Here is a 15,147-nt window from a genome sequence, read left to right on the forward strand (position 1 = left end):
CTTCATTGGAGGCCAGACGTTTTCAAACCCTACAACAATTATCTACCTTTCTGCAGATTCACAAAATTTGGAGAGGTATTCAAACAGTACTAGGGCCATTCCGGGTAGTCTCAATATATGCCTGTTACCTGGAATTGGCAAAACTGGAAGGTTCTAGCTGCTGGAAGCAGGCAGGTATAAAATTATCCATGTCAGTTATTTGACAATACACGGCTTCCTTATCATTTACTGGTGGACCAATATCAGCTTTCATATAGGTCTATCAATTACAACTGAGCTATGCCATACAAGTGCAGTCTCCCCAATCATCACTGATCTATAACCTTTCCACCATCCTTGGTATGGTATTCCCTCCAAATACTACCAAAAAATGCTCAATTGGCCATACATATCCTGTTCTAAAGGTACATTTGGGTTGTGGTGAGAGATGGAGACAGGACATAGCAAAAACTAATGATCAATGGATAATGCCCCTCAAGGCGGTACCCACTGTAGCCATCTCCCCATTCCAGAAATTTACCCAATCGTTAATCTTACACCAGGGTCTATAATAACCCCCCCCCCCCCCCCGAAGGTACACTCATGGGGCAGAACCAAAATTGCATAGTGTGTATTTTAAGCATTCTTCCCAAGGATCTTACACTACCGATGTCTATATTAAAAGGTTATCCGCTGCACTGATGGTTATCTACAAGCATTTTCCAACCTGAGCAACCCAAAAATTGACCATCGTTCCATGGCTTGCAGAAGAGGTCTGGCCCCTAAAGGGTGACCCTCTGGCTTCCTTACCATCCTCCCCCCTTTCACCTTTCCTCCTGGCCCCCCCCCCCCTATATCCCACTCCACTCCTGCCTTTAACTTTAACTTCTTTTTAGGGATATACAAACCTTTTTGACCCTTCTGTGACAATGATGTGCTGGTGTTGTGCTTAGACCCTTAACACAAGGCAAGTCTAGTTCGCTGTACAGTGCAAATTTACCAGAAATGCTACTGAAGTTGAGTGCCTTAATTTGCTTTTTTTTTTGTTTCAGTCAATAGTTTGTCTACTATGATCAATTGCAACATTGTCAAGATGGATATGGCTGCTACTTGTAAGGTTTTTATCTACTATTTGTTTGTCAAATCTCCTGTAACACGTATGGCCATAAATATGGAATAAAAAAAAAAAAAAAAAAAAAAATGTCAATATGCATATTCTTCCTTGCCCGTAAACTCGTAGCCTAAAAGTGGTTGTCCCTCATGAACGGTCTTTGTTTTTGCCATAACACTGCAATTTGTTGTTGGAGAGTCCCAATAAGTATATTGTTTACTTAATGCTCTTATTTTTAAACTGTTTTAAAAGCACTCTGCTGGTTTCAAGAGTCTTGAAGCAAGCAGCCATCTAAAAATGTATGTGTAGTCAGAAAATTGGATGTGTAGTTAATGCCTCTGGAAAGCCTGCTCTTTGGATTTTGGGCCATTCTATTTGGTTAGGCGGTAAAAAAATTCACACGTATTATCCCCATACTCAAGGCGAGTAGCAGAATGTGTTTGAAATATAAAAATGTAAGTAGGTCTATGTTGTCTTTGAAAAATAAAAAAATATAAATATTTTTACCTCTTACTAAATACCTTGGGCTGTCTACTTTCCAAAAAGGGGTAATTTGGGGGGGGGTATTTAGACTGTCCTTCGATCAACTTGTGAACAACCAGCCTGATGGATTTTGCATGCGATTATCACTAGTGTCTGGTATAGCCGGTAGCAATAATCATGGTCTTCTCCTAGCGAGGATGGATTTCACTGCAGGGAAATGTCAATGGCTCAGTGGGAGGGATTCCAATGTCAACACGACGGGAAAGATATGTGGCTTGTGTATGGCCTGCCTAATTGTTCTTTAAAAGCGTGATAGTGTTGAAAACTGGCCTGGGCAGGAAAAGGGTGAAAGAGTCAAGTCTTGAAGCAGTTAAAGTACATAGCTGAATGGAAACTAGGTAAGTGTTTTCCTCATGCATGAGCAACTGTTCAAGAAACTATTATGCTTACTCATTTATCAAAAAAAAAAAAAAAGGGGGAGGATCAGAGATCAGAGGATTAGATGAGTTAAGAGGACTAAAAACGCACGTTCACTAGAGACTTGTTATTTTGCTGTCCTCATTACCTGCAGCAGAAAACCTTTTCCTGTGCAGTCGATACTTTACTATAAAGGTCTATATGCAATGTACAATATACTGTGTCATTAAAAATGAGTTTTAAGGCTTAGTTGGGTTTGTTCTGCTAGGTAAACTATTACTCACGCTGTTTCCACAATGATTCATGTTTATAATTTCCCTACAGAAAAAAGGATAGGGTCTCTTGTGATCTGGTTGTATCATTAGGAGTTACTTTGCCTCTGCAATATCCTCCTAACACAAGCATGTACCCTTAACAAAGCCTGCCATGTAGGATCCCAGAAGAATTGGGTTTGAACAGGCCTGTTCCACGTCACTTGTTCTTACATACTAGTTAATAAAAAATAAATAAACTACTCCTTTGTCATGATGTTCTGCATAAACAAAGAGCAAACCATATTTAGGGAATGTGTGTGAATAAAAGTACAAAGTCTGCAATATTTTACTTTTTATAGAAAGGGAGCTGGTTTATCTGGGGGGTCATGGGCCAAAAATGAGCGGACCGAACAGGAATTTAGACTTCAGTGGCTGGACGCTCCAACTCCATCTTTTCCTAAAATAGTCAAATACACCCAGCACTATTATGATTCCACCACTCCATTAATAAATGCTTCGCTGTCAGGAGAAACTGAAAGACTTTTATTCTGTCTTGTTAATCAAATTAAAAAGTGCAAGTTAAACATTTTAGCAGATGCTTCATATTTATGTTTCCAATTGCTTTCCCCCATTTAATAAACAGCTCTACTCAGCCCTGTATTTCCAAACCAGGTTTAACAATACAGTAAAACCTTGGATTGCGAGCACAATTCGTTACGTAAACATGCTTGTAATACAAAGCACTTGTATATCAAAGCAAATTTCCCCATAAGAAATAATGGAAACTCAAATGATTCGTTCCACAACCATTGTTTCATAAGTCCTTCATTTTATAGTCCAGATTATAGCAATGTGATGGGTTGTGTTACCATAAAATGTCCATCCACAAATGGCAGCCTCCACAAGAGGATTAGAAGCAAAATCCAGCAGGAGCTACAGAGTATAAAAGAGAAGAGAGGCACCTCCAAGTGTAGTAATATGGTTACATTTAATGACGGTACAACATTTAGCGACTCATAGTTGATGATTAGAGGCACATCTAAGTATGCAGGCATGCAGGGGGAAAGCTGTCCACTTAAACCATCTTTCCGTACCTCTGGCTTTCACCGCCGTTAGTCTGCAATGGTGACCGGGAAGATTACCCTGCAGTAGAGCGATCTGAAAGCGATGCTTGAACCGCTCATGGAGCACAGCGTGGAAGAAATGACGTTGATGGTAGTGCGGGGGATGGTCTATGTGGATCGCTTTACCCCCTATGCCTGCATACTTGGATGTGCCCATTTTAATCATCAACCATGCGAGTTGCTAAAATGTTGTACCTTCATTAAATGTAACCATATTGCTACACTTAGAGGCACCTCTGTTCTCTTTTATACTCAGTTGTGACGCTACTTGTATATTAAGTCAAAATTTATTTAAAAAAAAATTGCTAGTCTTGCAAAACGCTCTCAAAGCAAGTTACTCTCAAACCAAGGTTTTACTGTCCAGACAAAATAGTACACAGCTTACAGTATACGAACAATGAACAATAGGAAGGCAGACAGACAACAAATGAGGGGGTGCCGGTCAAGGTTCCAGCCAGGTCCTCTCCTGTATTACACTGCTGGGAGTGCTGGTATGGACGGGGCTCATCTCAGCCCCAATGATACAACCAACAAAAAATATCCCATGCGCCGCACATTACTGCAGGACCTTGTGGATAGGTGAAAGGAAAGTTTCAGCCAAGCCACAGCTCCAAACGTGTTTCACTTCGCCCAAAGCTTGGCTTTATGATTGGCTTGAGCACGGCAGAGGCTGTCATTTCACATATCCACAGGGTCTTGCAGTGATGTGCAACACATTTGACCTTTTTTGCCTATGGAAGGAAGGAAGGTAGGCAGTTGTTCAGGCTGCACCCTCAACTAATCATGTGAAGGATAACATATAAAAGTTTGAAATCTTCACTAGAAGGTTTAAAGAGCTGCAGGAGATCTGCTAAGCAACTTTACTCAAATATCAAACAACATGGTACATGTTTTATGCCAATAACAGTACAGTATTCATTCGGTTCCATGCACACTAGGCAGCAGATAAAATGCCAAGGAAACAAAAAAGGGAAGCGCCACCTAAGTGCAATATGTCAGATACTATGTTTAATCTCAAAAGAAATGCACTTACAATACACAATTACAAAACAGGCTCATCAGGGTCTCACAATGCACAGTGCGGTCCGGTCTTAGGTCCATCTAGATCCACGGATCTGCAGGCAGGGAGAGAAATCCATCCTGTGGACACCAGGAAACAGCCAGGTTCAGCGTGGAGACACAGATGATGACGTTACCAGAGAGTGGGACCAGGAAGAGCACCGGAAGGAGCTTTTCTCCAAGCGCGTAGCCTGTTGTTTCTAGTCTCACCTTCCTTCCGGTGCTCTCCCGGGTCCCGCTCTCTGCATCACACCGTGCATCATGGGACCCTGATGAGCAGGGGTCAAGTCCTCCCACCCAAGATCCACTCCCCCACCAAAAAAAAAAAATTATACGCTCATATGCATATTTACTAAACCACGATAACTTGCGGCAGACCTCCGCAATGTCTCCTGGGAACAATGACAAAGGCTCCCAGGAGACATTGCAGCATCGAGGAAGTGACGGAATACCCGCACACTACCCGATGAATCCATATACAGGAAGCGGGCAGTAACAAAGGATTACTAAGGTTCGCCTGCCCCTGACAGTGACTCGAGCTGCGCATCGCCGCTTAGTGAAGGATTAGCTCGGGCGGCTCGGCTGCTCTCGTCCTGCAAAGGGAACTGCGTTCCTGCTGTGAAAAAAGTGCAGGAACTCCGTTCCCGCAGGACTTGAGCCCTGCTGATGAGCCTGTTTTGTAATTGTGTATTGTAAGTGCATTTCTTTTGAGATTAAACATAGTATCTGACATATTGCACTTAGGTGGCGCTTCCCTTTTTTGTTTCCTTGTCTTCCCCTAACGGAGTTGGCTTTTCTCCGAGGACAGCTGCCGCCCATCATCTTCCCACCTCCTTCCTTTTCATGATTGGTCATTTTGTACCACTATATGGACTATAAAACTGTGACTGTTTTCTAGACATATACATTGCCCGATTTTTTAAGTGTTCGGTAGTACCAGTGTTTGCGCTAACAGATTATTCCAAATTTCTGTAGCAGATAAAATGCCAGCACTGCTGGCAGAAATAAAAACTGGATAAAAAAAGCTCTTATGTGGAGATTGTGTGGCCACAGAGGCTCGCTAATACATATATTAGGAGAGTGTCCTAGGTTGAGGAAATATTGGAATGAAGTGTTCGCCCTTATCAGTTCGATCACGAACCACGCATGTCCCTTCAAGAGAGATTTGGCTATCCTGTCCCTAGGAATAGATCAATTCCCTATACCCCACAGACTAATAGTTACACATATCCTCCTGAGCGCCAGACTTGAAATAACCAGAAAGTGGAAGTGTATCGAGACCCCCACTCTGAGGGGAGTGGTTAGATCCACCAACCTTCACATTAGCCACGAAATACTGTTTGGGAAGTCTCAACGAAGTCCTAGAGTGGGGGACCAGATCTGGAAACCCTGGGTTGATTGGTACGATGCCAACGAACATAGATTTTAGGTCTAATGTAATCTTCTCCCTTTTATATCTAATACCTTACCATCTCTTAAAATACACATTAAGAAACACATCCAGTGTAAATCTTTCTAAGTTTTTCTAAATTTCTCAAAATTTTCTAAGCTTTATGAGCTCCTCTTCCTTTTTTCCTTTTTCTTTCCCTTCCCTATTTTCCCTTCCTCATTCTCTATATCCTCTACTTTTTCTTTTTCTTCCTTCTTATATTACTTAATATAACATCTTCTGCATACTTCACATGCATACACAACAGTTAGATACATAACTGATTCCGCAGATATAGATATCTACTATTATTAGGACACACTATTGGCTGCCACTCGGCAAGAATGGATAGGTGATGTCCCTCAGCTGTCGGCGCAGTTTGGTTCCCGATGGGGGCGTTGACGGTGAGAGGGGCCCAACTTGAGCTTGGACCCTTCTCGTCTCGACGGGTTTCGATTCGGTTGAGACCGAGCTCATAAGTACACCAATGGTGTAGGTTTCACCTACACGTTAACAGATTATGTGTGACCCATAAGTTAGATACCATTTATTATTAGAATTTATCCTTTTCCATACTGTTAGCGAGTCAGTTGCACCTAAGAAGGCAATTAATATGTCTGAGAATTGTTCTACCTTGTTGTGCACTTGTATGACTTATGACCTATGGTTTATTGATGAGAAGTGTTTTCTCATGAATGTATGTATGATCGGCTGTATTATGCAATTACTAATAAAAATTTATTGGAAGTAAAAAAAAGCTCTTATGAAGCATATTGTACATGTGTTTGCATTCACTTTGTATTTGAAAACGCTTGTATTAAGCACAATTTTTTATACCCAGTGTGCATGAGGCCTTAGAAAGTGAGGATTTAAACAAATCATGCATGGTCACCATTTGTTTTTGACTAGATGATGATATTATAAAACAGTCCAGCATGAAACAATAAAACCAGGACAAAAAAAAAAAAGTTCTATTTGTTTTATATCATGTAATGGATTTGACTGGATGATATATACAAGATACAGCATTTGTTCTCACCTCGGTAGTATGCTTTAGTAATTGCATCAAATTCTTCTTGTCCAGCTGTGTCCCACAGCATAAGCCGAACATCTTCCTCATTTATCCTACAGGATGAAGAAGAGGAGAGAAAAAATAAAAATAAAATCTCAGTTTTGTCTTCTCACCATTTTTGTTTAAACATTTCCTGGGTCATTATGATTGATTAAGCTTTAGTTTACTTGTATAGTTATTAACCACTTCAGGCTCAGGCCAATTCTGACAACTGCTCCTACACTCACTTCTACATGTAAAAAACGTAATTTTTTTTGCTAGAAAATTACATAGAATCACCAAACACTATATATAGTTTTTTTAGCAGAGACCCTACAAAATACAGTGGCGGTCATTGCAACTTTTTATCTCGCACGGTATTTGCGCAGCAATTTTTTAAATGCGTTTTTTTTTTTGGAAAAAAAAAACCTTTCATGCTTTATAAAAAAAAAAGAAAAAATAAAAAAAAAAAAAAGTTGCCCCAATTTTTGGTATAATGTGAAAGATGAAGTTACAATGAATAAATGGATACCCAACATGTCACGCTTCAAAATTGCACACGCTTGTGGAATGGCGCCAAACTTCGGTACTTAAAAATCCCCATAGGCGATGCTTTAATTTTTGTTTTTTACTGGTAACATGTATTGAGTTACAGAGGAGGTCTAGAGCTAGAATTATTGCTCTTGCTCCAACGTTCGCGGCGACACCTCACATGTGTGGCTTGAACACTGTTTTCATATGTGGGCGGGACTTACGTATGCATTCACTTCTGCGTGCGAGCACACGGGGACAGGGGCACTTTAAAAAATATTTTTTATTGTTAAACTTTACTTAATTTCCTATATTTTGACACTTTTATTACTATTACAAGGAAAGTAAACACCCCTTGTAATAGGAGTATGACATGACAGAACCTCTTTACAGTGAGATATGGGGGGGTCAATAAGACCCCACATCTCACCACTAGGCTGGAAAGCCCAAAATAAAAAATAAAAAGATCACCGCCTCACAGCCGAGGCAGCAACGTTTTTTTGAATGCAGAGGCCGGTCGTGATGTCATAACATCGTGCCTGGCCTCCGAAATCATAGAGACTCCGGCGACCATCTGGTCTGCCGGAAATCTCTATGATCAGCATCTGGGGCCGGCGGATCAGATCTCCGACTCAGCAGTGAGTCGGGAGAAGCACCGGAGGGTGGAGGAAGGGGGACGTCCCCCTTTGCCGCCGGTAAGAATGATCAAGCGGTGGAACAGCCGCTATGATCATTCTTATGGTGTAGGGGATCGCTGGCTGAAAACGGAATTATTTTGCCATTTTTGTAGCTGCAGGCATCATTCAGATATACCACCACAAAGACCAGGACGTCCTCTGGGCGCCAAGTGGTTAAGTTACAGGAGTCAAGTAATAAATCCTGACGAGGCTCTCTGATGAGCTTTCCCATATCACGCCATAGATTCAGGCTAAATTTACACTGACTTGTGATATAAAGCATGTACATTTCCATCCATTTTATGCCAGTTTTAAACGTGTCCCGCTACGCTCCAGAGCAAGCTGGCGACGGCCGCCTCGTGCTGCAAAGGAGACCTACACGGCTGCAGCTATTAAGCTTCTCAGCAAAATGGCACCCAGAGAATCCCCTCAGCCTGCACTCATCCACCCTGAACCAGATGACGACCGCAATGAGGCCGATGACACCATACCGCTCGAGGACCCTGCTACACCTCATCTTCCATAGGTCAGAGAGATCACCATTAATACGCAGCCTGGCGGTGGGGTTTGTGTATAGTAGTTGGACCCATTTAATGAAATTCTTCCCCAGACCGAACCTCTCCAGGACCTGCCACAAATATGGCCACTCGACGCTGTCAAAGGCTTTGGCAGCGTCGAGGGATAGGACTGCCCTGTTACCCGGATTGTCCACTGGGATCTGCAGATTGAGGAATAAATGTCTTATGTTTAATGCCGTAGATCTGGAGGGAATAAACCCCGATTGGTCACGGTGAATGAGCTTTTGAATGACAGACGCTAGGCGAGTGGCCAAAACTCTGGCCAGTAGTTTCACGTCCGTTGTGAGCAGGGAGACGGGCCTATAGGAGTCTGGGAGAAGGGGGTCCTTGCCTGGCTTAAGTATCAGGATTATAATGGCCTCGGTCATGGATGGGGGCAATTGACCTAGTTCTAGGCTTCTGTTAAGGTCTGCTTTGTTTGTGGTAGCATAGTGTCAGCACATACTCGAGGGCGCTGTATTTTTATTAATGGCGATAAAGTCCGCAAGAGCGGAAGTTACTGGGTCCAGCTATGAAACATGCTATGTTTAGGAGCCCAACTAGTCATTCTGACACACAACAGCATGCACGAAAAAATAAATAGGTAATTCATAAAGTCCATATACTGAATATGAATGGTGAACAAAAATGAAGAAAACATCTAGTGTTGTGGAAATCTTCAAACGAAGTGACAAATCCTCCATTAGAAATGAGCACCCTTACCGGATGAGGTGGACCATTGAGTGAACAAATGGTCAAATAAGCTTCCACCACAGGGAAGATGTTTGATGGAGTCCAACTCAGTGGCAAACAGGCATCTATCACAAATAGACCATGTGAGGAATAAAAAGCAAAAACACAAGCTAAGCGAAGACTGGTTTAATTACAAAAAAGGAGGGGGTACAATCCAAAGAAGGCACAACGGCCTGGTAAAAAGCAGCAAAAAAACGATAAAAACAGTGGTGTAATGACCGCGAGTAAGCAGATGGGACGCGGGTGATGTCACTTAAGGCAACTCCTTCCATGTACGCACGTTACGTCCAGTACGGACTTAGTCAGTGGTGGAGTCAAAGGAAAATTAGCAAACATTACATTTTTGGGAGGAAACCTGAGCTATAAAATCTAGACACAGAGGCAATATACACCACCATGCAGATAATGTGCCTGGGTGGAACACTTAACTACTATACTACCAATCATATAAAAAAATAGAAGCAAAAAAGGGAAAGAAAGATTAAGTGAGCGAAAAATGACCTCAAAGGGGGTCATGAAAAATAGGGGTTACTTTGAGCCACACAGTAATGATCTAAATCCTTTTGAATGTTTAACTTATTTATTGAATATCAAAAAGTTATTTTAAATATAGTATCAAAAAGCATTAGATGCTGAAAAAACACAGTACAGTCTAATAATAAAAATGGTATCGAATGATGGAGGTCTTACCATTAACATATATAACGTACGGGACATACAATGGACAACATAAATTCACAACACTGTCCGGACTTACAGGGGTCAGTCATCAATTGTCAGCACTATAATATTCAGGGTAGACACTACAAGAGTTGTAGTAGTATGGAATACAGTCAGGGACAGGATGTGTCTCCTGACATCCAAACTGGTCTGTCAAATGAGTGCGGTAACTGGTGACTGGGCCCTGTGGGTGTGGGAAAGAGAGGGAGGATAGAATACAGTAAGGAAATACTGCTGCAGCAGTGAGGTTAATCACAATATGGTCTGGAAACAGTGATGATGGATTAAATTAATTAAATGATTGATTATTAGTATTGCAAATCTTCCAAGACGTCCGTTGATAATGGAGAGGTGACACCTGGTGTTAGTAAATGGAGGCAATCAAAGTTCAGTCCGTTAAGGTGTTTATGTAAACAGGAGATTGAGGAATATATCACATATATTGATGCAAGTCCAATCAATATTTTCCAAACCGCCTTAGTATAGGGACTTGATTGATTGCTAGCTAACAGGGCTGCTTGACACTGCATGTAAATGGCTGTAATTGCTATAAAAGTCTTGTCGTGTACAGTTATATCCGTCTCCTAGTGATAATATTTGGTGCAAGACAGTGCAGAGTTTAGCATGATAGACCGTCTATACAATTCCTAGAACTATATAATTCATGCGGATCAGGATGGTATTTCATCGATATTGATGTACAGACCTTTAAGACGATAGCGGCTTCAGTACAGCACGGTGCAGTGATCGGGGTTATAAGGAGCCAATTCAAATAATATTGTGAATGCTCACCCCTCAGTAGCGTCCCGTTCTTGCAGAGTTCCTTAGTTGATGGAGTTTGTTCTATGTCCGGAAAGCGGACATGATTCGTACAGCCAAATACTGTTCCTCCGCGTCTGTCTCGCTCACATGCTGGTCAGGTCACGTAACAAGCGTCGGATGGTGACGTCGACGCGTTTCGCCGTACCCAATGGCGTAGCTTCTTCTTAGACGTGATTTGGTATCAGCTGGTGGGTGTTTTTATTCACTGGCATCAGCTGTTTCTGTCCCCGATGCAGCAATGAATCAATGCTGTACTTGCGTATGAAGCAACGGACGCCATCGTAGTCATGGTAATGGTTTGTTATGGTTTTCCTCTTAGAGTATGTCCAATTTGTCCTATAATTATGCCCATGCACGACAATTCGTAGAATAAAAAGGGGGAATGAAAGAAAGGAGGAATGATAAAGGAAAGAGAAGGGCGTTTCTTTTTGAACAACAAATAGACACAATTCCAGATTACTATTTCCCGTATGATGGTAGGGTCGATTGTTAGTACAATCATTGTGTACAGTTGGTTTGATCTTGATCCCAAAATGAGATGGGAAATGGTAATAAATAAAAAGAATAAAAAGGTAATAGGTCATAGAACGAAGAAAGAGAAGAGTTATAATTAAAGGATAATGCATTTATTTTTGCATTTTTGGTGGTATTGCATTTTAGCATATCATGTAATAGGTTATCAAGGGGTAATAATTAATAATAGTGAATAACCTAAACTGCAAAGTAAGGGCTCATACGAGTTTGCTATAGGAATAGTTGGGACTAAATTTAGTGTGTATAGTCTGCAAGTCATTAGAGCACATCCATCATTCGATACCATTTTTATTAATAGACTGTACTGTGTTTTTTCAGCATCTAATCCTTTTTGATACTATATTTAAAATAACTTTTTGATATTCAATAAATAAGTTAAACATTCAAAAGGATTTAGATCATTACTGTGTGGCTCAAAGTAACCCCTATTTTTCATGACCCCCTTTGAGGTAATTTTTCGCTCACTTAATCTTTCTTTCCCTTTTTTGCTTCTATTTTTGTATATGCCTAATTGGTTACAGCCACACACACATCATTGATGTGTGATCTAATCGATATTCCCATCAACAAATGGTTAAAACTTGCGCCCTCCCTCTTCCCCTATTTCCCTAAATCTTTATATACTACCAATCAATAGAAGGTTGTGTATTCGTTATCTACAGAATCAGCATTCCAACTGTTTAAATTCTATTCCCCTGTTCAAAAGCAGGTGCACAAGATAGCCCCAAGTGGCCTTGAGTACTTCTAATAAATTGCAATTTGTCTTATTCTGTGTGCTATTGGGGGGGACTTTTATATAAATAAGATCTCTCTCTCTCTCTCTGTGACACCCCTAAGTGAAAATATCCAAATTGGGCCCAACTGGCCATTTTCCTTCCCCTGTGTCATGTGACTCGTTAGTGTTACAAGGACTCAGGTGTGAATGGGGAGCAGGTGTGTTACATTTGGTGTTATCACTCTCTCATACTGGTCACTGGAAGGTCAACATGGCACAGAACTCTGCAGGATCTTAAAAAAAAAAAAAAAAAAAAAGAAAAGATGTTCAGATGGTGTCAAGCGTGTGTGGCGGCAATCAGGAGTACAAAGACAAGTGTTTGTCTACAGTCAAGCATGGTGGTGGGAGTGTCATGGTTTGGGGCTGCATGAGTGCTGCTGACACTGGGGATCTACAGTTCATTGGAGGGAACCATGAATGCCAACATGTACTGTGACATAATTAAGTAGAGCACGATCCCCTCCCTTCGGAGACTAGGCCGCAGGGCAGTATTCCAACATGATAAATACCCCAAACACACCTCCAAGATGACCACTGCCTTGCTAAAGAAGCTGTGGGTAAAGGTGATGGACTGACCAGCTTTGTGATGTCGTCATGGAGGAGTGCAAGAGGACTCCAGTGGCAACCTGTGAAGCTCTAGTAAACTCCATGCCCAAGAGGGTTAAGGCAGTGCTGGAAAATAATGGTGGCCACACAAAATATTGACACTTTGGGCCCAATTTGAACATTTTAATTTAGGGATGTACTGACTTTTGTTGCCAGTGATTTAGACATTAAAGCGGAGGTCCACACAAAAATGGAACCCTCTGCTTTTCGGAACCCTCCCCCCCCCAGTGTCACATTTGGCACCTTTCAGGGGGGAGGGGGGTGCAGATACCTGTAGAATATATTTGCACCCACTTCTGGGCATAGACTCCCACGGGGGTCACACCACTTCCCATCCCCCTGCGGTCTTCTGGGAAACACACAGGTCCCAGAAGACAGCGGTGACCAGTGAGGACTCGCGCATGCGCAGTAGGGAACCAGGAAGTGAAGCCACAACGCTTCACTTCCCGATTCCCTCAACGAGGATGGCGGCGGGGGAGCCGAGCGATTGATCGGCTTTGGCAGCCGACATCGCAGGAACACTGGACAGGCAAGTGTCCATTTATTAAAAGTCAGCAGCTGCAGTATTTGTAGCTGCTGGCTTTTAATAATTTTTTTTTTTAGGCTGACCTCCGTTTTAAATGGCTGTGTTGAGTTATTTTAAAGGGACAGCAAATTTACATTGTTATACAAGCTGTACACTTACTACTTTACATTGTAGCAAAGTGTCATTTCACTTTTCACATGAACAGATATAGAAATATTTACAAAAATGTGAGGGGTGTACTCACTTTTGTCAGATACTGTACACACACACACAGGCAGTGCTGCGTTACTGTGAAAAGAGGCAGTTTAAGTCTAGCTGGCAGCTTTACAGTCTTGGCTAGCAGGGTTGTGGACAGTGTTTATGTGTCACCTAGGTTTCTCATCTACATGGGGTTAGTGGGTTTGTGCCTGCAAACAAACTTTGTCTGCTCAGAGCTCAGTAAGTTCTGCGGTGGTTCCTGCAGCCCAGAAGCTTTATAGAGCTTTGGGAGGGATAAAGCTTCCAATGCCAAGTAAATGTTTACATGATAATCAGTTCCTGAATGATTGTGCAGCTGTGCACAAGTCCTTTTGTGTAACTTATGCTGGCCATACACTATACGAAAAATCGGCCAAACCCATTTTAGAAAAACCAACGCTCTGCCGTGAGCGCAAATGATAGTGCCATCATGTAATGACCGATAAATCGTTCAGTGGACATAAATAGAAAAAAATAAATAATTTGGTTGTTTTTTTTTTACATGTACCTAGTGCAGACAGTTCGGATGGGAAACACATTAACCTTTCAATTTATCGTTCGGCAGAACATTTCCTAAAGGGTCCTTAGTTTTTTCGGCTCGAAAACGTCCCAGTGATTATAGATTTTGTGCCCAGTAACTGTTCAAAAAACTAACAAACTGTCTAAACGACCGAATTTCAGCCGATTTTTCGTATAGTGTATGGTCAGCATAAGGCTTGAGGCACCGCCCCCTGGAGACAAACCGCTGCAGGAGAAACCTGTGTGAACATACACTAGGAGAGAGCCTCTGCCTTGAAATGAGGGGCAGATCAGGCTGTTTCCTGGGGGAGTGTTATTTTCTGTTCAAAGACAGACTTTAGTACCCCACGTTGGTTACGTCATCATCTACAAATGTAAGATGCATGGTCATGCGGATCCAGTGACTTGCATAGTGAGTGACCTGAATCCATACAACGATTAGTAGTTGCAGCTCCGTGTTTGTTCTAGGTCGGTGACTCACTGTATCGTGCCTAGATACAGTCTGGTAATGAGCACGAGGTGGCCAGCAATAACAAACCATATATTTTTTCAAAACAGGTTTCCTTTTATTCTGCTTCTCTCAACTCTTGATTAAAATAAATTATAATAAAGCAATCACAGCTGACTGAGAATCAGTCTATGTATGCTGATGGTCATAATAAGCTTGTAATTGCGATCTCTCTTGCTATGAACAATCACCGATTTAGCCTTGGTTCACATAGCAGCGATTTGGCATGCAATTTGACTTGTCAAATCGCAAGCCAAAAACAGCGGTCATTGCCAACAATAGCACCGTCTGACGCCCCATTTACAGCACCAAACCGATTTCCAAAAGTAGTTTCTTTACTACTTTTGGCGACTTCGGGTGCGATTTCAATAGACATAAATGAGGAGGGTGCAGAACTGCTGGGAGTAAAGATGGCCAAAAAGTTGGAGAGGTTTTTAAACTAGGTAATTGGGGGGGGTCAGGTCCAGAGGTAGAG

General features: G+C 41.9%; 1 protein-coding gene across 2 annotated transcripts in view; it reads right to left on the bottom strand.

The window, feature by feature from the left end:
- RAB23 (RAB23, member RAS oncogene family) overlaps positions 1 to 15,147 on the bottom strand; it is a 57,706-nt gene that overhangs the window by 24,138 nt on the left and 18,421 nt on the right. For both annotated transcript variants that reach the window (XM_040349887.1, XM_040349888.1), the window contains exon 3: positions 6,896 to 6,981. In XM_040349887.1, the coding sequence (XP_040205821.1) occupies positions 6,896 to 6,981 (86 nt within the window). The remainder of the gene's footprint in view (positions 1 to 6,895; positions 6,982 to 15,147) is intronic.

Source organism: Rana temporaria, chromosome 4 (genome assembly GCF_905171775.1).
Source record: "Rana temporaria chromosome 4, aRanTem1.1, whole genome shotgun sequence".
In the NCBI taxonomy this organism is placed as follows: domain Eukaryota; kingdom Metazoa; phylum Chordata; class Amphibia; order Anura; family Ranidae; genus Rana; species Rana temporaria.